This window comes from Pezoporus wallicus, unplaced genomic scaffold (genome assembly GCF_028554395.1).
Source record: "Pezoporus wallicus isolate ANWC-B61680 ecotype Strahan unplaced genomic scaffold, APGP_CSIRO_Pwel_v1 contig_747, whole genome shotgun sequence".
NCBI lineage: Eukaryota > Metazoa > Chordata > Aves > Psittaciformes > Psittacidae > Pezoporus > Pezoporus wallicus.
The window spans coordinates 3,009,699-3,034,014 of NW_026638457.1; the positions used below are offsets into that span (position 1 = coordinate 3,009,699).

At 35.5% G+C, this 24,316-nt stretch overlaps 1 protein-coding gene across 2 annotated transcripts in view; it reads right to left on the minus strand.

The window, feature by feature from the left end:
- The window catches only part of ASCC3 (activating signal cointegrator 1 complex subunit 3), a 270,855-nt gene that overhangs the window by 19,723 nt on the left and 226,816 nt on the right, over window positions 1-24,316 (minus strand). For both annotated transcript variants that reach the window (XM_057410860.1, XM_057410859.1), the window contains 3 exons: window positions 20,235-20,346; window positions 19,820-19,954; window positions 2,459-2,683 (listed from right to left, as the gene is read on the minus strand). In XM_057410860.1, coding sequence (XP_057266843.1) covers window positions 2,459-2,683; window positions 19,820-19,954; window positions 20,235-20,346 — 472 coding nt within the window. The remainder of the gene's footprint in view (window positions 1-2,458; window positions 2,684-19,819; window positions 19,955-20,234; window positions 20,347-24,316) is intronic.

Below are 24,316 nucleotides of genomic sequence, written 5' to 3' on the forward strand. Positions count from 1 at the left end.
TTTAATAGCCTGTGATGGAAAAAGGCTTGCTTACATATCACTGCTACTGATGGCAAATCTGCTCTGCAGGGGACCTGGGATGGAGGCCTGCTGTACATACCATGATGCAACCACTTGTAAAAGCTCTTAGAAAGATCTTGCTTTCTTGTAACAGAAAAGCAGTGCTTATACCGAAAGTCCATCATTCACAAGCCCGCCAGCAAAAATAACAGTTTATGTGCAGGTCACAATTTTAAGGTTAGCTCTACAACCTTAACAGCTAAAGTACTTTGTAAGTAAATAAACAGAAGTTCAACATAACTCAAAAACCAATTCCCATCTCACGGCTGAATTTTATGTTTGGTGGTGCATGAGCGAGTGTTCACACACAGAGAACATCACCTACCAAATATGTTTTATCAATGGGTCCTTCCATGGTTCAGTTCCTTTTCTCACAACTAACATCTTTTTTTCCACCTCTGTTGACCCAGAGTTCATCAGCAGGTCAGTGCTAAGGAAAAAGGTAACAACCAGTATTGAAAGTGTAACCCTGTCTACTGCTTAGATTCTGGGAACTTTAACCTCCGTTTGGAAAGCGTGACTAATAAGATGGAACAAATATTCTCCCAAGAGATGTAAACCATGCACCAGCTTCAAAATACAAAAATGCTTGCATAGTTTTTCTTTTTTTCTTTTTTAAAGAGGAAATCCTTTTTTTTCCTTTTTTTCCCCCAAGATGGTTATATATGTAACATTATGTAGTAGTCAACAGAAGGCCACAGTGCCAAGGCACAATATGGAATGGTATCCTGAACTCCAGTTTAAAGGAACTGTTTCTTCTGTAACAGCCTTAAAAATACACTTCTTAGCAAACCATGATGAATATTGAGCAAAATAATTACTGAAAGGAATCTTTAATTTACATCTTTTTCCAAATATGTAACTACCTCCCCAAACGCTAATTCCACAAATGTTTAAATGAACTTTAAATAGGTGACTTCTTTGAAACAAAGGTGAATTTTCTAACCAGAGCAAGTGATGTTGTTCTCTGTTAATAACCGAGTATTATGAATAGTAGCTGTTTATACACTGAAGATTTCAGCACCATGATTTTATTGATTTGAAATACCTACAGTAGATTTGCACTCAAGCACTGCTAGTTGCCAAGTTTAAGACTGTGTAGCAATAATATCTGTGGTCTTACTTGCTTCTTACTTTCCTTAAATATAGCTTTGTTTTGTTTGATATTAGTATTACAAGCTTGCCATTTTTGCTAGTGGAAGGTTGAGACTCACCCAAATCACTAAACACTGAACTGCCTGTGGTATTTTGTCTGTTTAGGGCACTGATTAACAATTTCTCTTAGAGTGGTTTTACAAACTGGTAGGCTTGACACGATGTTTACAGTTACCACATTGCAAACAGGCTTCAAACAAGATCAAAGCCTCATTCTGACAGTTGACGTGTAGACCACTGAGGATGCTAATATTTGAGCAAACAAGAACTGTAGGCAGAAAGAATTACTGTCCCTATTTTACACATATTGAACCGAGGAAGATAAAAATAATAGTTTGTGGAAGGTCACCTGATCTTCAAGAACCTGTGAGTGAGTCCTTGTCCTGTTCTGCTAAACAGAATATTATTCCTTTCTGATGGAATCACAGGTGTGGCTGTTCTCTGCATCAGCTAGAGCTCACCCTTCCTGCCGTAACTGTAACTGTACCTGTACCTGTAACTGTAATTGTAACTGCTTTTCATATATGGCAGCACTCTATTCCAAGCTCCAACTGCTGCTTAGAAATTCTTTTGAGGCATGCAGCTGTGCATGTGATCGCTTGTTACCAGTACTCTCCATGGTCAGTTTAGTTTCTGTGGGCTGTGACTGCAGTACAACTGTAAAAGTCACAAGCCTCCAGACCAAGTTTAAAATCTGTATTTAAAAGCATGCTTTTTTGACTCTGTGGTAATTGGGGAATGGAAGACGTATCATTTCACAAGCTAGAGAAAAATCCTGTGTCTTATCCCAAATCACATTTCAGAACACTTTATTCATGCTTGGTTGTGACTACAGTACTTTCGGGTGCTATAAAAATAAAAGTTCTTATAGGAGACAGGTTCTTGGTGGTCAGCATAACAATCTGCAGGGATTGCACCCATACAGGAATGACTAACATACAGTGTTCCATGATAAAGAGAGAAAAACCTTTGGCATATGAAAGAGGCAAACCCTATGGCAACAGATGCCTCCAACCAGAGTACCACAGTCTTTTACCGTAACTTCATTTACCTGCAGTTCTGTAAAGCGGGCATCTTTATAGGCATCTAGTTCCTCACTAAACAAAGAGGTATCATACTGTGTGGTACCAGTTCTTGACAAGACTGCAAGAAATCTTCAGATCTGCTATATTCAAAATATTACCACACACTAACAATAAATAGTAAACCAGCAAGAGTTAAATATTGAAATGCATTACTATACCTGACATATTCTAATTGCTTGGTCCAGCACCGTCTTTGTATCAGTTGCATAATCTGGGCAAGGCAGCATGGCATGACTGAAGTGGGCTTGCAGCAGGAGGTGTGTTTTTGTGTGTGAACTGTCAAATGAATGGGGGTTGACTTCAATTGGAAGATGTTTTGCCAGTTCACTGTTCATCTGATCTTCATTGTGTCTCACTGGTAAATCTGTGTACTCCTCAGCATTCTTAAAAAAAATTAAAAAAATTAGGCATTGTAATTAGCTTCAGAATAATTATTCCTTATTGACACATTAAAAGTAGATGCATTTAATTAACTACGATTTGATTTTAATGTTAAAATAACAGCATTTTAGTGTTTAGAAAGTGTACTTATTTGTTAAAATCACGTGTGTAGGAAAACAATAGGTAGTAAAATATTCACAAATATTCACACAATTATAGGTCTTAATTTTTTTTCACATAGCTGATGAGAGGAGAATAAAAGCAATTAAACACATTCAGTGGATGGACTCAATATTTGAGATATCCTACCCTGATTGGCTCACAAAACCATTGTAAAGTTAGCTATAAAGAAGTCAATAATTCACATTTTCAGTTTTCAGGGTTTCTACTTTTCTGTCTGTATTCAAAACACAGTGGGTTTGAAATAGCTCTGGTAAGGTTCTTTTAAAATGTACTTTCAATATTATGAACAGCCATTGTCTAAGCAACAGATGATCAGTGATCAGAGCAAAGAACATGTCAAAATGAAAACTGTCTAAGAGCTTTCTCACTATTGCCAAAAAGAGCTGTAGGCCAACAGTTATTTAAATAATTTATCATTATTTAAATCAAGTAATAAATTATTAATTTATTATTAATTTAAATGTAGTTATGAGTAGCAACATCCATGGGGCTGTGAGGAACAGTCCTAGTAGTCAGAGCAGAGGTGTTCATTCTCGTGCTAGGGAAATCCACTGTCTCTGAAAGACAGAAAATTCAGCAGTAGCATCCTAAGAACTATAATTTAGGCTGAAGAATTAGTTCTGTGACTTAATTGGTAATTTTTTCCTGCACAAAACTCTCTTGTGCATGTATTCCTACATGTTGTTTGGAATGAGAATGATCTTTCTAAAGCATAAAACTTGCAAGTAAAGTAAGAGTTTTACAGTATGTTATATCTTTTCCATCTGTAATTTAAGAGAGTGTATTTCTTTTGTCATGAAGTAAAAAGTAATTTGGGTAGCCCAAAGGGCAATGTCTTTCAAACTATGGGCTTAGCAGAGACCATTAAATTAAAGTGGTCAGGGTTTTACATTCCTCTTAAAGTATAAATTCGTATTATGCATTTTAGTCTTCAATCGCCAGTCAGACTTCCTGAAAATCCATATTAATGAAATATTCACAAAAGGAATCAATGTAGAGTGTGGTAATGAAAATGGCAATTTTAGAACACCTAACAGAGCTACCTAATTGACTTACAAAGTACCGTATCCACTCATTAATAGCCTAACGCATAGAACCTTTTTTGACAATTCCTAAAACCCAGTTACATAGCTGGTTTTCACCCCTTTGAAAACTGACAGTACAAAATTTTCTATTTTCTTTAATGGCACAATGAAACTACACCTAAACTGTGATATATATGTAAAAGTAAGTATTAGACAACTTAAGATTTGGAAAGAAAATCAGAATGTAATTAATTTATTTTATATCGCGACTGCAGATTAGAAGTGAAGATTGACTAAAGACAACTGCTGCTTAATCCTGGATGTCTCTGCTAGATCTCTTGTGAAAACTGTGGTCATTTATTCTCTGAACCTAAGGTCACAATCTTTTTAAGCCCTATAGAAGGCTGCATGTTTGCTTCACTCTTTTTATTTAACTGGCTTCTTCTTCAAAGATATTTTAAAGAATATTTACCAAGGAGATTTTTTACTTAGTTTTGCTTTGCAGTTTAAAGTAGCAGAAAGAAGAAGGATCAGCCAAGTCACTCCAGACCAATTGGTACTCCTGAAAATGCATTTTCCCTAATTCTTCCCCAACACGTTTTATTTACCTCCAAAACACTCCTCTTATTTTAAACAACTTGCCTACTTAATTTCCTGTTTGTGATCATTGACTGTAAGTAAGTGAGGTTCATTTTCTTATCTGCATCGTGTAGGTAATTAAAGGAAATTGAGAATGGGTAGTGAAGCTTTTATACAACTGAGAATGAAGCTGAATGGAGGGCACTGAGGTCAGCAGAGTCCATTATATTTTTATGTGAGAGGCCAGTATGTCTGCCCTGTCCTTGTTTGCTTAGTGTAGGCTGGACAGACTACTAACTGCAAATCTGTTTCTCTGATTTGCCCAGCTGTCCTTGAATAAAGACATCTTCCACTGCAAAACGTTAAATGACAGTGATTGACAACTCTGTGATGAACTGTGCTTGTAACCCCCTGCTACTGTTTTCAGGTTGCACAAGAAAAGACAGAATAAAGAAACATCCTTTGTAATAACCCCAAATGGGCCCTGCTGTTCACTCAATATTTTCTCATTTTAGTATTCCTTTTCATTGTGAATCTCAATCTGTTCTGCAAAGCCTATAGCTTCAACTATTCCACAGAACATGTAATATATTTTAGTTTAGTACACTATGTCTGAATACCATTTTTACCTCCATGGGTGAGGAAACAGATCAAATTACATATCAATCATTAATCTTCATTCTGAAGTCAAGAAACTTAATATAAACTTTAGAGTTAAACCACAAAGCAAGGCTGTTCATTTTTCACTTTCCCTTTTTCTTCTGTTAAATCAGGACTATTGCAGACAATGATAATATGTTTACAAGCAAATAATATGTTTACAAGCGCCTACACCATGAAGCATAACTTGGAGTATACCAGGAGATAACTAGGAATTTTAGTTATGGGTTCTGAATCATGCATTTGGTGGACATATCACATCTCTCTGTTCCATAGGTCTGTGATGGACTTTCCCAATAATGTCTATCATTAGAGATTGCTGCATCATTTTGAGAGTGTAAGAAACCTGCAATTCAACCTGTATGTGGTGCAGGGTCATACAGCAAACAGCAACTTGCTTTGCCGGTGAGAAATGTCACACCTAAACCTGCATCAACTTGATAGCTGCGTTTTACAAGGCCAAAGGGCTATTCTGGTAATTCTGTTTCCTGCATAACACTAGCCACAGAATCATCTTAGAATCCTCTCTGCAACATTCCGGATATGCAGTTTATCATCACCCTTTATCTGAATTGTCAGAAGTGTTCTAAAATTAAACAACTTACTCCATTTTAAAATATACCTTCTGCAGTTTTCTGGTACTATGAGGCATTTGAGGAGTCAGACTGAACTAAAGTTTAAACAAGGTATCCAACATGGTATTATGATCCACAGTGTCCGCAGGGTTAAAAAAAAAATAAAAATCAGATCTTCTTTCTACTCACAAAATGTGTAAATTTGTCTGAAATTACTGATTCATAGTAAGAGCTGAACTATAAACCTATACCACATGTAAACATTCTAAAATGTTTTAAATCTCTAACTAAATCTTGCCATCTGCCTACAAGAGAGAAGAGGATACGTGTGGAACACAGACGGACACAGATCAAGGTGAGCAACTAAAGTAAACTTGAATATTTTAAGTTCAGTTCAGTCATGGGAACAGTAAAACTTACAAAGTTAATGAGTTCTAGACTTTAAAGAGCAGTTGATTAATTTGTAACAATGAGGGTCTAAACCAAACCAAAAATAGTTTCTCACATTCCAGAGCTGAGGCAGTAGTCTTTTCTTTAGCAATGCTGTTATTGAAACTTAGAATTGACTGACTACTTGTACGTTCATTTCCTTTCTATAGGTACAGTGAATCCAAACACATGTATTTTCAACTTCAATAAACCTGCAAGGTGTTTTGCTCTCTTTCAAGTTTCCACTGTATTTATATTCAGAAAACAAATAAATGTGGGAAAACATGCTGCTCAGAAAATTGTTATTTCTGTTAAGTGATTCCATTATAAACTCCTATTTTAAGGAATTTATTGGTAGGCTATAAATATATATGCTTTGGTCTCAGTTTTATGGGACATAAACTTCCAAAGTTTAAAATGTTGAGGGTTTGGTTTTCTTTTTTTTTTTTTTTACTCTTAGATGTAAAAGCTCTAGGACAACATCCTAGTTAAAGACAGTTATAAACATATTTTACTAGTTACAAGGTTTAAGAACAAACGATGCATGCTTTCAAGATTCATATTATGGACAAAAAGGAATAATATCCCATGTAATTTCTACCAGCTTATGGAAGCCACTATATGACATAGATTGTTAGACTGGAAATTCAGATTGTCTCTTTTAGACAGCAGACACTTTCATGAAGAGTTTCCTCAGCCTGTTTTACACATATAAAAATATATGTTTAATACTTTGCAGAAGTGACATTCCAGACTTTTAGGGCCACCTGGCAGGCTCCATTAAGCAACAGAGCAGGCTGAAGGTTTGTAGAGATCTTGAAGAGTGGCTAGCATGATGCAAAAAAAGAAAAAAATTGACAGGCAAGATTAGAACATATTTACTACACAATACTGTAATTCATCATGGAGACCATTCTAAATATGCTCATTGACTTCATACAGCATGTAACATCTTTTCCTCTCATAGAATCATAGAATGGTTTGGGTCGGAAGGGACATTCAAAGGTCATCTAGTCCAACTCCCCTGCAATGAGCAAGGACATCTTCAATTGGATCACACCGCCCAGAACCACATCTGGCCTGGGCTTGAGTGTCTTCAGGGATGGTGCATCCACCACCTCTCTGCGCAACCTGTGCCAGTGTTTTACCACCCTCACTGTAAAGAATTTCTTCCTCACATCCAGCCTGAATCTCCCTTCTTTTAGTTTAAAAGCATTACCCCTCATCCTATGGCCCTGCTAAAAAGTCTATCCCCATCTTTCTCACAGGCCCCTTTTAAGAACTGAAAGGCCACAATAAAGTCTCCCTGAAGCCTTCTCTTCTCCAGGCTGAACAACCTCAACTCTCTCAGCCTTTCCTCTTCAGGGAGGTGCTCTGATCATTTCTGTGGCCCACCTCCAGAGCAATAGGTCTGTATCTTTCCTACTGAGGACTCCAGAGCTGGACATCCTACTCTAGATGGGGAGCCATCAGAGCAGAGTAGAGGGGCAGAATCACCTCTCTTGACCTCCTGGCCATGCTCCTTTGGGTGCAGACCAGCATATGATTGGCCTTCTGGGCTCTAAGTGCACATTGCTGGCTCATGTCCAGTCTTTTATTCACCAGTACCCCCTAGTCCATCTCCTCAGGGGTACTCTCAGTCCCTTCATCCCCCAACCTGTATTGATACTGAGGGTTGCCCTGTTAACTGCAAGTGTATGTGGAAATGCAACTGAATGGCATCCAGAATATCAGAGCCAATTCTGCAGTGCAGTTCCTTTCCCATGGGGGCTTTCCCATCACTTCCTTCCAGGGTCAGTAGCTGGAAGGGAGAAAAGGCAGGAAGCAAAGCCCGGTGCCAGCCCCTGTGCTGCAGGACACAGAGGAGACAGAGCTGCAGCTCCTGGGCAGCAGCTGTCTCTGAATGCGGAAAAAGGGGTCCTTCTGGCACCAGTGCTTCTCAGTGGGGACGCTGCCTTCTCTAACTCTCTACTCGAGCTCAGGCAATAGGAAAATGATTTTGCCACTTCTTTTGCAGTACTCTCCACTCTTCTCTACTCCTGGAAAAATGACAGAAGGAAAATGTGTAGGATGGAGAGCAAAATCCAAGGAATAAGGGCTGCTCATTATATTTTTGAAACAAACACTATTTTTTAATTATGTAATTAGTGGTTAATGCATTTTTAGAGATAAAAGATATGTGTCCAAACAAACAAACAAGTATAGAATTAAATTGTAAAGTTAATCCAATTAACTGGGTAGGAGCAAAACAGTGAGGCTGGGCTACCCTGGGCTCTGTCTCTAGATTTAAGATTTACCAGAGTGAGCACTGGAAATTTCCAGTTGAGCATGAGACATTCAAGAGAGAAAGTTAGTAAAGCCCATCAACATGCAATTATGTATAGATATATATTAAAAAAAAAAAAAAAAATTATAACCATCTTTCAGGATTTAAAATGGGCACATTTCAGCAATGAGACCTACAAACATAGTTTATAAGAACATACAATTTAAAAGTTCTTATAAATCCTTATCAAGGTCTTAGTGATCAGAGAAATCATATATTGTATTCTCAGACTTTAAACAGTTTAAACAGACAACTGTTTGAGTTCTGCTTTTAAATAGCTGCATATGATAAACACCACAAATTTTACAATTGCAGACATCATAAAAAGTACATCCTAGGGCAATGAAACAGTTGAGTGATCACTTAAAAACACCCTGAAGGGTTTAGATTTCACAAGTTCACCTTTTACTTAAAACACCCAAACTACAAACTACTGATGACATTCTTGATGACCAGAGGTCAGGAGTCTGAAAGACCTTTGCCACTGTGAACAGAGCAATAGGAGGTCAGCAATATTAGCTACCAGCAGCAGAGGGTGAGCTGGCAAATCTGGGAACTTCTAAAGTACAAAGTTAAATTACAGACCTCAAAGAAAATGTAAGCATGTTAGCACATGTGAGAGGGAGGATTATATAAAATAACAGTAATTTGACATGGGAAAAAAGTTTTTAGGACTTCTATAATAACTTGGAAATTTATTTCCCTTTTTCTTCCCCCTAAAGCTTCCTAAGCATATCAGAGAGGCTAGGCTTCAGTGTACAGGAAGATACAGTAATAGATAATATAATCATTGTAATTATTTTACCAAATAGTAAAAAAAAATAGAACCATTGTTTCAGAATAATTTCCTCTTTAAATTGCATACTTTACTGAAACATATGAAAACAAGGAATAAATTAATGATTTTAAGTCTTCCCTCTCTCAATCTGTATTTCATACAGTTTATGATCACAGTCATAATTCAGTGCTACTTTTTTGCCAATCCTAATAAAAAATCATTCTTACAATATATTTGTTTTTCCATCAAATGTGTAGGTACTTATTAAGCCTGTTCAACCTTCACAGAAGTGGCTTTAGTTCACTCTTAGGTTTTTAAGTTAAAATATTGACTATAAGTAAACCTGTAAAACTTGATCAGTTTAAGGAAAAATAAATGCAAAAGAGACTGAAGTAGGACAAAAATAAGAGCAAACATCTGAAACTGGTATAGAATACACATTATTCACATAGAATAAGTTACTTTGATCATAGCAAATAAATATAAATGGAACTGTAAAAATTCCATTTCTAAATTGAATTATAGTGATGTGATTATTACATTTATCACTTGAAATGGTGTATTTGAGATTTTGCCTCTCCAAGATGCCTGACTTTTCCTATTACTTTTCATAAGAATGCTTTGAACCTGCACATTTTGAACGCATTATAATCATCCCCTTTTTTTTTTTTTTTAATTTATCTAAAGACCTAGATGGGGCAGTGACCCACAACTCTTTCCCTGTAATCTCAAGTCAAGGAAAGATTTATAAAACCAACTGGCTTTGGCTGTACTGAAACTAATTGTATTGCACTAATACAGAAAACCTTTTCAGTGCATGAGGTCAGTAATGTGTTAACACAAAACTGGGAAAATCTCTCTTGAGTATACATTCAAAAGTCTTATTGTCATGAGAAATCTACTTCAGTTCCATTTGGACATTTGTCCACATTCTGAAGCTGAGCTTGGCTGAATTAGCTGGCTCAACTACTGATTGAGATGATGATAGCAATAAAAACTGTAATAGCAAATCCTGGCACACAGCTTTCCCCGGGAAAGCGATCAGTCATTTTCTGCCTTTGGCTTTGATCCTCCATTGGGATCTTCCAGTGCAGAGCCCAGACCGAGGGAAGAAGTTAACAGATCTCTGCATTAAGTTAATGCTACTCTACATGGAGACAGAAGTAAGCGCTACTAATTCTTTATGTGAAACGGGGTCCATACATACTGTATATGTTAATGGCAAGCTGCAAAAGCTCTGTGTGTTGAAAACCAGATTTTAGATCTGCTGACCTGTGGCAGCTCCCCTAGCAGGGAGCCACAAATGCACACTGCTGCATTTTTGTACTGGATTAAATTCTGGATCTAGACTACTACGTGATCAGAGACAAAAGGGAATAAAAAGTTCACAGGCGTGAATACCTGTCATCATGTGGTGAAATGACTAGCAGCCTCTGTTCAAGAGAGGCTCGAGCCCAGAATAATAGGAGAACAATATGAACTGGCAGAAATATATGGGAAACTTGGAAGGTGCCTACATGCACAATGTCTTTTCAGCAAGCTGCTACTGGTCTCACTCTGAGCCCTTTAAAATGAAAATAGTTTAATTTAATAATAAAAAAATACAACTGTAAGAGGAAGTGACAGCTGCTGCAAGTAAACTTCAATAAGGGCAGTTCCCTGCTGATAACAACTGGCACATCTCCACTCATTTCAGTGTAACTATGTGGATTAACATTGCCTGAAAATCTGACCCAGTGTTTTGAGAGGTACAAGGTAATGCAGGTATGGAAGACACTGCTAATTACAAGGGTGTGGAAGAAGGGGAATCACTGAGGAAAAAAAAAAGTCAGTAAAAGAAAAAATATTTGAAGTCTACTAAACGAAGAGACAATCTGTCAGTATTTTGGTGTCCTTGGTTTGAGGAAGTTCTAACAACGCTTCTGTCATGAATAACCAGAGTTCTGATACAGTAACATGGCAAAAAAAGTGCCCTTGTGCCACACCTGACTGTAACAGAACATCCTATTACCTGGATGGGATGTACCATGCACTGCTAGGGCAGATATAACCCTTTTTTGGATGGCAAGTGGTAATTTTTCTTGGTGATGTTCACTGCACACAAATTTGTGAGAACATTGTAAACTCAGAGTTCTTATGCAGGCTTATACCATGTCTTTTATTTATAGGTAGAAAGGCATCCATCTAAAGTACACTGTAAGAGCTGTATTAAATAAAATAAAATGGAAAGATAACCAACAATTAAGGGAGTTGCAGATATTTTACTTCTGGTGTAAAGTTTTAAGAACTTCTTTAAAAAGACAAAGAAAACTGAGATTTTCAGTACCAGATGTCTAGGAAGATCCCATTTGGATTTGAGCTACTTAAATTTGCAATCATGTATTTATACATCTAACAGAGCTTCTGTTTCCCCTAGAATCTGAAAATTAACTAGCTTTGTAGCATCTTTCTTGATCTGCCACCCGTGCCCTGAGGATTAGAGACTCCACCTGAGCTTGTTTTACAAGCATAACAGAAAAAATTAATCTCTGCTGGCAGCAATCCCACTGGGATACTGATGAATAATGATATCCCTCTCTTGCTGCCCTCTCAGTCCACTAGAAAAGCCACTCTAACCCAGCAACGTGGAAGCCGCTGAAACCATTCCAGCTGTGGATTAGCAGGCAGTCAAGCATCCATCTGTTCTGTGTGAATCAAGAGAAAGCAAACATACATTCTTATAGCTAAAGAAGTATTAAAAATTAGCATCTTATATGACTGCATATAGTAAATATTAAGACAGTCATATACAAAAAATAATTATCTACACCTCATGATATTTACATTGCTTGCTGCCTTAAGCGAATGATAAAACAGTTGCAATTAATCTCATTGACCTACAGAACATTCTGCATTCAATGTTTTAATATGTTTAAGATAAAGTTTCTTTATATTGTATGCATCAGTTCTACCTAATAATATTTTGTGAGTAGGCATGCATTCACACACTAAATAAATATAAGTCAACACAGTAGCATGCCTTCACCTTGACAGAAGCAGCATTTAAGAGACCTGTTATGGGAGGGATTTTAGCCATTTTCTCACCCTCTAAGGTGAAAAGAGTAGCCTTGAGATATATTTTCTTTCTGTAAAATAGTAGTTTGAATAGTCTCTGATGGCTTGCCAGTCTTTTCCACTGGAAGACAATAAAAAAAGGCAGTGGGAAATTTGCATGTGGGAAATCCAGTCAAATTGGTGATGTCTGATTTGTCTTTTCCATGGGAAACAGGACAAGGATGTAGTATAAATTAAGGAAAGCTGTATTTGAGCATCATCCCAGATACTTAGAAAAGTGCATAATCTAACAGTTTTCATATAAAATAAATTCGATATTTTGCCATATGCCTGGCCCACATTCATTAAACTGCAGAGGTGAAGAAAATCTGCAACTGTTTGTTCTTTAAAAGAAAGTTTAATATGCTGTACCAAATTTACAAATATACATAGTAACTTTTTTCAGATGCTAAGAAAAGTTTTGGCCTTCTGGTAACAAAAATCTCTCTGCAATTTCTTCTAGCATTATAGGTAGCATGCGTTACTTAAATGTGAACTAAAACACTTCGTAAATACTGGGCAAATAATAGAAGAGGCCGATTTCTTAATAATTCATCTGTGATAATATATAACATCAACCCTTAAAATAAAATTCAACCTTCTGAAGCCAGCCAGGTTACATCAGCGAAAATAAACAAAAAGAAAAGAATGAGACAAAGAAAGAATCTAAACGTAAATAGGAAAATACGAGTGTCGGATACTTCATTAAGGACCGATCAGTAATCCTCTTATGTCCTTTTAAAAAAAAATACTATGCTAAACGAATATGCTGGGTACCAATCTTGCATGATGTAATTATTTCAGACAAACCAATCCTTATTGTGAAATTTCTGTTCCACTCAGAAAACAACATACAAAATGCCATTCTCTGTCTTAACAGTTTTACAAGTCTGAGCAATAACTTCTTTGCTGACAGATAAAAACATCTATGTGCCTTTAAACAGCGCCCAGTAAGGCTGAGTTGGTGTCACTAAGTGAACTGAATCCTGTGAAGACAAATTCATCAGCAATATAATTGTAATTGCTATAATTTACAGGACAATAGTATAATTCTATCAAAAGCAAAGCAGTAACTGGAAACCAGTGAAGACAAAAGAACTGCAGGCTGCAGAGGGCCTAAATTTGCCTATCATGCTTTAATTACAAATCAGGAGGCATAAAGCAGTGTCGTGGTTTAAACTGCTACTGCTGAACCCAGGACAAGTAGGTAGAACTTGCACCACCTTGATAAAGGCACACTGAGCTTGTAAGAGTGCCTTCTGGAGTACTTCGGGCATGAGAACGCACAGTCATTTATCAAAGCAGCATTGCATTCTATAAAATGCGCAGCTTTACCTTAATAGATGAGGTTTATAATAACACAAACATTATTTCAACAAATATATTGTATATCTGAAAATAGGGCCATATGACATGACTGATGAAAAATGCCTTTTCATTTTCAATATGATTAATTTGCAAAGCATTGGCTGCATGTGCATAGTTTGAAATCTCATATGATGATGGCTACAGTTATAACTGCAAAGTACGCAGGAAGTACAAGACTTTTGTGCTAAAACAAGCAACAAAGTGTAAGCGGATGAATTGCTTGCAGTTTTAAGCAGTCAGCTAAACCAAGCTTGCTATCACTGAACTTTGTTCTAGCATATATATCATGGACAAGCATTGATTTGGTACAGATGGCAGCCAATGTTCACATCTGTAAGTACAAGACCAGGACAGTAGTCCTATATGCCCCAGCAGATACAAGGTTCTTGGCTCATCAGAATAGTTTTCATTGGCATAAATGAGTGTTTTGCTGCTATAACTATATCTGTAGCTCTTATGAAAGGAATTTCTTTCCGCATTCTTCTGGCAGAAATGGTTACTGAAGCAGCTGTTTGAAATAGGGATATACCGAGGCTATTGGCTTCCACTGCCACAGCTATACACACTTTCAGATGTTTTTCCCTTGGACCCTGCACTGCAATCAAAGCAGGCTAGGAAAAAAAAAAGGAAAGAAAGAAAAAATTAAAGACACTATCTTATTTAAAAGACAACAGTTCTTGTCTTATGGTCTACCTTGTGGAAAACACTTGTTAGAATCCTTCAACTTTAAAATAGGTTTTATTTTAACTTACCTGAGTTTTGAATCAGATTTTTAAGCTGGTAAGTAATGACAACTGAATTAATGAAGCTGGGTTAAGACCGGAGAGAAAATAAAGGAGATCTGTTAAATCAGAGATTAGAAAGTCATGTGTGTTGGAGATGGGAAGGTTTTACATTTTCTGGTTTTGAACATAATTCTTCCTTATTGATGTCAAAAAAGAGTTATGCTACATTCAGTTAGCTGTCAGTGGTGGGCATTGTCATCTCTTTTTGCCAACTGATTGTGCTTTTCTAGATATGATGCTTTTAAACTAAAATTCAAACAATCATTTGGAAAAAGAAAATAATTGTGTCATGATGTTAGAAAAAAGCTACTATATTCAAGTACTACAGCAACATTCAAAACTGCTCCATCTACTGGGACTAAAGAAAAGTCAAGACAAATTTAATGTATGAGTATTCATATGCATAAGTTCTCTTTCTGCTAAGTACAAGATACTTTGAATATACTGGACATAGATGATGACATTCAGATGCTATTAAAATTCATTGTAGCATTTTGGTTTATTTTCATGAAGCCAAACATAATTTTCAAATTTAAACTTATTTTATAAAACACACTATGATACTATCTAGATGTTTCCAAGCAGGAACTGAATCAGAAATGTTTCAAAATATTAAAATTCAGAGAATATAAGATTTATAAAAATTAAGTAAATGATCCTGGAAATGCCTGTCTTCAGGATGGAATTTATGCACTGAACAGTTCTAGGTAGAAGTCATGTTCACATTGTTAAGAATGCACAGTATCTGTGAAATTAAATATGTAAGTGCTTTAAAGGTTAGCATGTAACATAACTGCTTTTCATCTGCAATAAAGTTTACATAATAAGTTATTTCTACTCTTGACACTGAAACAAACAAATATAGTCTTGCTCAACTTTTATGCTTTGAAGAAAATCATAGTCGCATCTTTTTTTGTGAATTTAAACTAGAAAAATCACTTAGGAAGAGCGATCTAACTTTTTTTCTGAAATGGCTATAGAACAGAAAATCAGTTTTATATAATATCTTAAAAAACCCTAAATCAATGTTTCTGCCCTGGCTTGCGGAGAAAATATTCCACAAAACAGCTCACATTAGCTTGTCCTTGGACTAGTTTTGTAATTGGATGTACCAGTGATGATGAACAGAAAGTAAAGCTATAGGTTAAGTCATTAGAATCTCAGAGTACAAATGCCTAACAGGTAATGAAAGACAGATAAAGCATTAACAACTTTACTATTTTGTTACCTATGTATCTGGGATGGAGAGTGCCTGTTTCATGAAACTCCTTCTACGTTTCTGTGATTCCAGCAATGCCAGATATTCTGTTGAGTTCCAAAATAGTCTAATACAAGCCAGTATAACAAAAATATGCCAATTATCAGATAGAAATATAGGGAGGAGGTATGTGGATACCAAACTTATAAGCCCATGTTTGTATCACAGAAAGATGGATACATATGTCCCACTATAACACAAATACCATATTGTTCTGTTCTGAAGCTCCCCAGGAAGAAAGGAACCCATCTCTTGCAACCAGTTTACATAAAGACAGCAGTAGGCATAAGAAAACCAAGCAGTTCTCTCTTGTAGGTAGAATTCAAAGCCAGAAATAATGGATAACATGCACATAAAACAAGGGATGAAAGATGGTAATGTTCTCCACTTCACTGTCTGGTATGATCAGATATGACAAAAGTATTTGCTCCATAAGTAAGAATATTAACCAGATAATCAGACAAGTTTAGTAACAAATCACCCAAAATCATAACAGTAGTGGACCTAGATATCACAGTCCTGATCAGCCATCAACAGACCTCCTTTCCTCAAGGTACAAACCTGCATTTAACTTTTGAAAACATTAGTTGTGACTGCTACTTTAGTACAGAAAATGACAAAAATGACCCCAAAGTATCAGTTTTGTCTGTTCACTCAACAGTGAATAAGCTCATTTGGGTTACTACTGTCTGAAGCATGGTTAGGAAAGTTTTAAAGAAATCTATGGAAAAGCTCCAAACATTTTCTCTAAGAAAAAACACAGGTCCACTAGTACAAGTCAGTTACAAAAGTAACTGAATCTGAACTTCACCTGCTAACTGCAAACCCAAGAAAAATATCTTGAGCACAGATTTATTACTGAGAGGAAAAGGGAAAGCATGAGAGGATTGTACCCTACCTATTCATATCACTTATTATGGTATACTTCTAACATGACTATGAGGCTGTTCCCATGTGCCATGTTCCTGTTCATGTTACGGATACTTCAACCCCTAAACCATACTGAAAAAAAAAAAAAACATTTCATCTTGCAAAATGCTGACAGATGATCAAATGAAAAGATAAAGTAAAAACGGAGAAGAGAACAGATAGTGGAGAAGACTATGAATGGTCTTAACTTCTAAGTGGAAACAAATCTTGCTATCAACTGACTTATTTGAGAAATCCATGAGCACCAGAAACAGGATGACTCAAAACTACTTTTTCATGAGTTGCAAAGATTCCTTAATAACTCATTGGTGAATGATCCTGAACTCTGAATGCTCCCATCAGCATGGCAAAATATCAGTCTGAAACTCAAATCCCTTAATCAAACTCAGATTTAAAACCCTGAATACAATTATAAATTTCTGAATTCTTGAATGCAATCTTGATTTTTTCCTGGTTTTGTTTTAAAGTAAGTCTTGCTCTTTTCAATGTACACATTGACAATTTTGTAAAAACTTGAATATATCCCATTTCAAATCCACAGGAGCAGTATTTTCTTTGTTACAGTTGTACACTTCTGCCTTCCTTATATGTTCCACCCAACTTGTAGATGTCTAAAGGTTTCCAGGATTATGAACAGTGCAAAAAAAACCAAAACAACAAACCAAAGACCTACATGTCACATCTACAAAATCCTGCAAATCTACTTGAGAAATGGTTTGGACGCTTATTCATAAGTAACAGAGTCCAAAATTCAAAACTTTAAAACTGAATGCTTAGCAGAATAATCACAATTATAATCATGTTTTGCAATGATAACAGGCCTTTTTGTTCTACAGCTACAGCTTTCAGTCCCAGCATCATTAAGAGATTCTTCAAATTACTTTTTAAATATCCTTTTCCCTAAGGATTTTCACTTATACCTAATTAGACTACTTACCCCATGCCATGTAATTCCCTATTGCCAAAACTGCTAAATGCTTCAATAAGGAGGAGGGCACCAGTGGAGCAAGGCAGATGTAATGTCATTGGTTAACAATAGAGGTGTGAAGCAACTGCTGTAATTATAAAACTCATTAATTCATAGTGTTTAGGACCAAAAAAAAAAAAAAATCCTTGGCAGTTACTGTTGAAGTCTTTTCAACCCTACATCAGACTGAAAAAAACCTCCCTTTCAATTTACACCTTTAACAAGACAGAACAGTAATTCCACTACTAATTATGAAAATCGACATCTGCATAAAAAGTAAGGAAAACCTGTCAGGTATAATGGCATCCAGCGTTCATAAATCCCTTTCATCTTTCAAATTGACACATGGAATATTTTGACCCCTAATCAATTTTATTTTTAGTCTAATTCCTCTTAAGACTCCAAATGGACAACTTCCAAGACTACATATATTTTCAGGAAAAAAGAAAAATTAAAAAAAAAAAAAAAAGACATAAAAATAGAATTAAAGCAAGACTAATAATTTTTAAATTTTGCAATCTCTGCCCAACAGTAGGGTCCTATGTTTTGTCTACAACAGAAATATTTGCCATTTACTTTTGCGCTTCATGGATGCAAGCTGTTCAAATAGATGAACATAGAAGCTAGGCCACACTGGCTTTTGCTGCCATCATTCATCTTACATATGCTGCTCACTAGCTTAGCAGCATCATGAAATGTTCCCCATCTCTGCTAATACTATTTTCAAACTTTCCCTGTCCAAATTTGTGTGGGGAAAAAAAAAAAGTTCTGAAGTTTCTAGGTGGAGAAAATTTTCTCTAGGGAAAGGAGATTTTAATGAGATGGCAGCTACAGTAAAGCTGTCACCTTGAAAACTCAACATTATATTATTTAACTTCTGTTCAATAGTGGTTATTTCTTCCTAAAACTCCCAATTACCTTACACAAAGTATATATAGGGATTGTGGTTGATTGCCATTTTGAATTCAGCCAAATACATTGAATTTTATTTCACATAATTTGCAATGTTTTCTAACAACAGGATAAGAGATATTGCAGGGTCAGTGATAGCAATTCCCCTGTTTAGGCTGTATAACACTTTCCATTATAAAAGATTACTGTGACCTTTATTTCTGAGCCATAACACTCCGAATGTTTGCAGCAGGCGATTTAAATTTATCAGAAAGAAAGTCTCTGTACTAGAAAAGTGGCTTTCCTAGTGTCATAAAACACTCATCTGGTTTTGCTGAGATGCAAACTGTTGAATAGCATTGTTTTTATTTTTCTTCTTGTATCTCCCCTCAGGGAAGTTGTGGTGGTATGTCAAAGCAATAGATAGTATAAAAGTAACATACATAAATACTGTAAGATAGGACTCTGTGTTTTGAAGTTCGCACTTGGAAATCAGAATATTACAGAATTTGGGCCACTTGTATGATGTATATAACAGCAACTATCATCATGAATGGGCAGAAATAAATTTTCCTGGATAATATTAAGGAACTTGTTGCTTTTAATATGTGTGTACAAGTGAAGTAACACTATTCTGAAAAAGATTTTGCAGATATAATTATTTAAGTACTTAAAAAAAGTAGTAAAACCTAATTCTTTTATGATGAGAATATACTACTATCATGCTGCACTATACACCGATTCTCCAGATTTGTACCCTAAAATCTGTTGCCTTGTATTGCACTTCTCCATTAAACAGTCACTAGACTCAGTGTATAGCATTATTACAGGTTATGACCTCAGAGATCATCAGGTAGCTGGGAGGAGGAAAAGAAGGCATTTTAGGAAACAGGTCTTCCCCATATGCCTTCTCCACTTTTTAAAGCTGCTGTATCTTCCAGATTGTCCCAGTCCAAAGTACAAGGTCCTGGTACAGATTTAGGATGTTGATATGCAGTTATTATTCTGGCATTTTAGAATTATACCTAACTTACTTAGAGAAAAACAAATACAAGATTTGTATAGATCCTGAAAACAATAAAGGGACATAAGAGAAAAATACATTTTCATGTATGGTTTAGATAAAACTCTTGAAACAACAAAAATGATTCAGTTGTATTACTCGAAACAAACAAAAAGAAATTGCAGATCAGGAAGAAAGGTTTTTCTTAATTTTGGGGTATTTTTTCATACACTTGTGTCTTTTAAGAGTCATGACTTATGTTTCACTTCAGAAAATATCAGCACTTACTGTCAGAATTAAGAGCAATTCTTCAATGTTGCTTTCAGGTTTCAACTGATCTTTGAACATTCCAATAGTTGGATGCTTCAAATAGTAATAGGAAGCAATGCGGCCATATGCCAGAGGTTCAATACTGCAATTATCCTGTTGGAAGAGGATCAAATACACACGGTTCCTACATAATTCAATATAAATGGTTTCTACAAAACTGTAAAATATTTTAAGACTACTTTATAAGAGAGAACAGCAAAAAATGATTTAGCATCATAATTTAGCTGCAACCCCAATTAAGATCAGTTTCCAATGTAAGTCTTACAAATAGCTCCATAGATTAAAATCTCAAATTAGAAGCATGTATCTTGCTGTTCTGAACTTCTAGAAGCATGTATCTTACTGATTTTTGTAAGGCACAGATTACTCTTACCTCCCCAATTTCAATACAGTAGGAGCATTCCAAATCAAAGAGGGATTTCTCAACAAGGCTTGAGAGGTACTTATTCATAGTGTCATGGCTCACATCATCCAAGTTATAGTAACTAGATAAATTGAAAACAGATGCATTACATGAATACTTTTTACACTCTGAAGATTTTTAACAATAATGCCTTGTAGGAAAACCCACAATGCTGCTGAAATGCACACACATACTTGGAACAGCAAATATCCAAACAATTAAACACAAAACTATTCCCTTATATAGTCTAATAAGAAATTTATGATTCCTAAATGGTTTGTGGGAGTAACCAACATAATGCAGGCATGTACATATGGAAAAATGGTAATTTGTCTATTAATAGAAAAGTTGATACGAACAGAGCTGGACTGACCATATTTTGTTAGTGGGAAAATTTTCCTGGCTGCATATGTATGTTTTTCTGATCATATACGTATGAAAGTGAAAAAGCAATGCTAACACGAGTAACAGCATTTTAACTTCACGAGAAAGAAGAAAACCAAGGATTGCAACTGTCCTTACATCCTGTAACTCTGAAAATAAAAACTAGGCATATAGTGACATCTGTTGAAAAAGTAATCTTATACCAATTCAAATGTTGGTGTTGTGTCATTTTATTCTCAAAGTTAAAATAGCAAGAAAAAAAAAAAAGGGAACAGGGTATTTGTCAATGTGCCTACTTCACATGTTCCTTTTCAGGTAAAAATTGTTTAAGTAAACTATATATAGTAGTAATGGTTCTTAGTTATCTATATGAAGGAAAAATGTTTATAAATGTGCCAAAACGTATTGTTATGCTAGAATACAAAAAAGACCCAGTGACTGAAGTTTGCATTCCTTAACTGTAGAATTTAAGTGGTATTAAGATTCTTACTCACACAAACACAATTTCAGGGAGAGGTTTTCCCTAAAAAACTCCAGATAAATATGTAGTTAGAACCTGTGCCCTAGATTCAACAAAGGCACCGATTTAGAAAGTAACAATTAAGTTCAATGAGCAGCAGAGAAAAACAGAGCATGCTCAGAAAGTTTAAAAAGTCTGAATTTAGGAGTAATTATATCATGCAATTTCAAAGTGGAATTCAAACAAACAAAAAAAGATTTATCAAAATGTTACAAAGCACAGTAAAAAAGACTGTCTCTGCTCATTTAATTCTGTAAAATACTATTGCACAAATAGACTACTGGGACTGCTTCAATGATGAAAGAAGCTCCTTTGTTCATGCTGGCTGCTTTACTAGAATTTCCTAGTTATGATGTACTCAGCATCCCCAGTGGAAACAATACCATATGCAGTAATGGAAAGTAGGTTCCTTCAGTGTTATTTTCTGCAGGTGAACAAAAAGCTGCAAAACAGTGTGCTGAGATTCATTTTAGCTGATCTTACATAGTTACAGCTATGAGAGTCTTTTTAACTCACTTTACGGCCAATGGAGAGAAGTGCGCACATGCAGAATGCTATTAATCTGAAGTATTTTATATATCTGCTTTAGGATGAGTTGAAATGTAATCACTGCCAAAAAGCCCCAAAACTTTAGATAATCAGTTTAGTTGTTGATGCTATACTTGGGCACATGAATCCCATTCTCTGATTTAAGTTCTATTTCGATTACTGTAAATCTGCTGTTAACAAATTTCAAAAGATGGAATTGTGGTTTTATATAGTACAAGCATCCTTTCTTGTCTGTTTTATTAATGGAATTTGATTTGCATTACTATTTTCTCAAGCACAGTTTTAAACATTTATCTTTTTGAACAGAAATAGAATAACTGAAAAAAGCTTGCATGCTAACTAGCAGTGCAGTCATTTCCAGATTTTTTTCCTTTTTATTAATCCCAAATTATAGGGTTAAATCTCTGATGCTTTGAACATTCAGTTAGAATTGGGTGAGGTTGAAGTAACACACTATTACCATAGGAAAGGAATTAAAAAAAATCTGTTCTGATAGCAGAAAATAGCTACATTAGACAACAATAAAGCGTATATATATATATATATATATATATGGCAGTGGAGTATTCAACTCTGTAATAGTATAGCGTATACAGATTCATGCTGAGATGACCTCAAATATTTAAAACATAGCTAGTGTCCAAAACCAAACCTAAACAAATGAAATATTTATATCGACTAAAAAGTTTTACATGGTAGACAGCCATATACTGTTAGACTTCTGTGAAGAAAACATTTGTAGCAGAAATACTTTAATACTGTTTTCAATGCAACTTAATTTTAATGAGCCCCCCCTTTAAATTTACTGAAGTAATACAGTAATGATAAAAAATGGACAATACTTCCATCTTCACCTTTTATCTGCCTGACATCTTCTCATGAAACACATTTAGATTCTCTTTATTATCACAAATTACTTTGTAAAATTTTGTTTACCTTCTGAAAATAATTGAGCAAATTAACTACGTAAGTTGTTTCAGAATGTGAAAAGATTTTCTATTTTATACAGTGAAACCAATAATGATTCATTAGTATTTTCCTCCAAATTGAATATGAGAGTACTGAAATGATTATAATTAAGGTGTGTTGTTGTCACGGTATTCAGACTTTCACCACGTTATTTCAGCACTGTCATTTGCAGTATCACAACACTGATGATGAATACTGATAAAACAAATGAAATGGGCAATAAACAAATTCTTTTTTGAGCTTGTAGTTTAAGTCAGTTTTATTCAAACAGATTTTATCTTGGGCTCAACTTAATTTACACTATTTTACACTGAAGCCATATCATAAAAGTCATAATGCCTTTTGAAAATTATGTGAATTTTAAATTTGCTGATTTTTGGTATTTTTTTTCGTCAGAGGAGTAAATATCTATCTGCCTGGTGAAAATAAAGTAATGTAAGGAAAAATCTTAAATGGTCTGTAACCTTGAATGAAGTGGTACCAGTGTATTTTAGCTACTATCTATAATGGGGTAAGTATAATTTTAAGCACACCCACAGGAGATTCTTGGTCACTCAGCACATCTTCCCCTAATAAAAATGCAAAGCCATTCATCTAGAAAGACTATGTTAAAATCATTAGTGAAAACAGAGGATCACGACATTAGATAGTATTTTGAAATGCATAAATAGAAGTTGAATTTTGCATGTTGGTATGCTCCAAGTATAAAAGCTGCATTGTGTGTGAGTTCCTCTATGAAGCTATATTACCTAACTATTTAATTACAGATAAAGAATAAAAACAATGCAGTTTCATGCTCACTGCATTGAATCATCTAGTCATTATTTTCCCTTTGCTATAAACAGACAGCCTAGCTTTTTATCAGCACACCATTTCATTTATTTCACAGTGAAGCCCAGTTTCACAATAATTGACTTGTCAGAAGCTCTAATTTATGAGGCTGGGCTCTGTAAGCCTTCTCCTATATTGGACTCAACCTGCACACAAGCAGGGTTGAATATTTACAATGCTGTTAACAGGTGCTGAATTGTTTAATGATTCTAATAGCCAGAAGCGTACTGAGAAAGCCAGCGGGATCACAATTACAGGCTGTTTGAACACAACAATTACTCGTCCCCTGAGAGGTGTGAAAGTCAAAGGCAGTTTTATCCTAACAGCATCTAGCACATGGGCTAGACAGGCTAACTTCTATTAGTAGTCCACTGGGAAAAAGCAATAACAAACCCCTAGGAATCATAAAAATTTACAAAGTATGTACAATTTAAACAACCAAAAACTGAAGGAACCTTTTATTGTCTTTTAAATAATATATTTAAAATCCTAACCCTTGTAGAGCTTAGCAAGAACAACAAACCATGAAACATGAACTTATTTCTCTAATCTAAGGAAGTGTGGAATTTCATCAGCTGAGAAAGACAGAGGGACGCGCAGTAACATAAAATGTAGATGAAGTTACACAAAACATTTAGGATTTAATGTGAATGGTGGCAATCATTTCCTGTTTAGCTTATATAAACCTGACCTGAGATCTCTCTGGGAAATTTTTCATCAGCCTTGAAATGGTCCTGCTATAACTGTCAATGCTGTGAAGTCATTTGTTACAGCACCACGTTTTTTATGTTCAGATTAT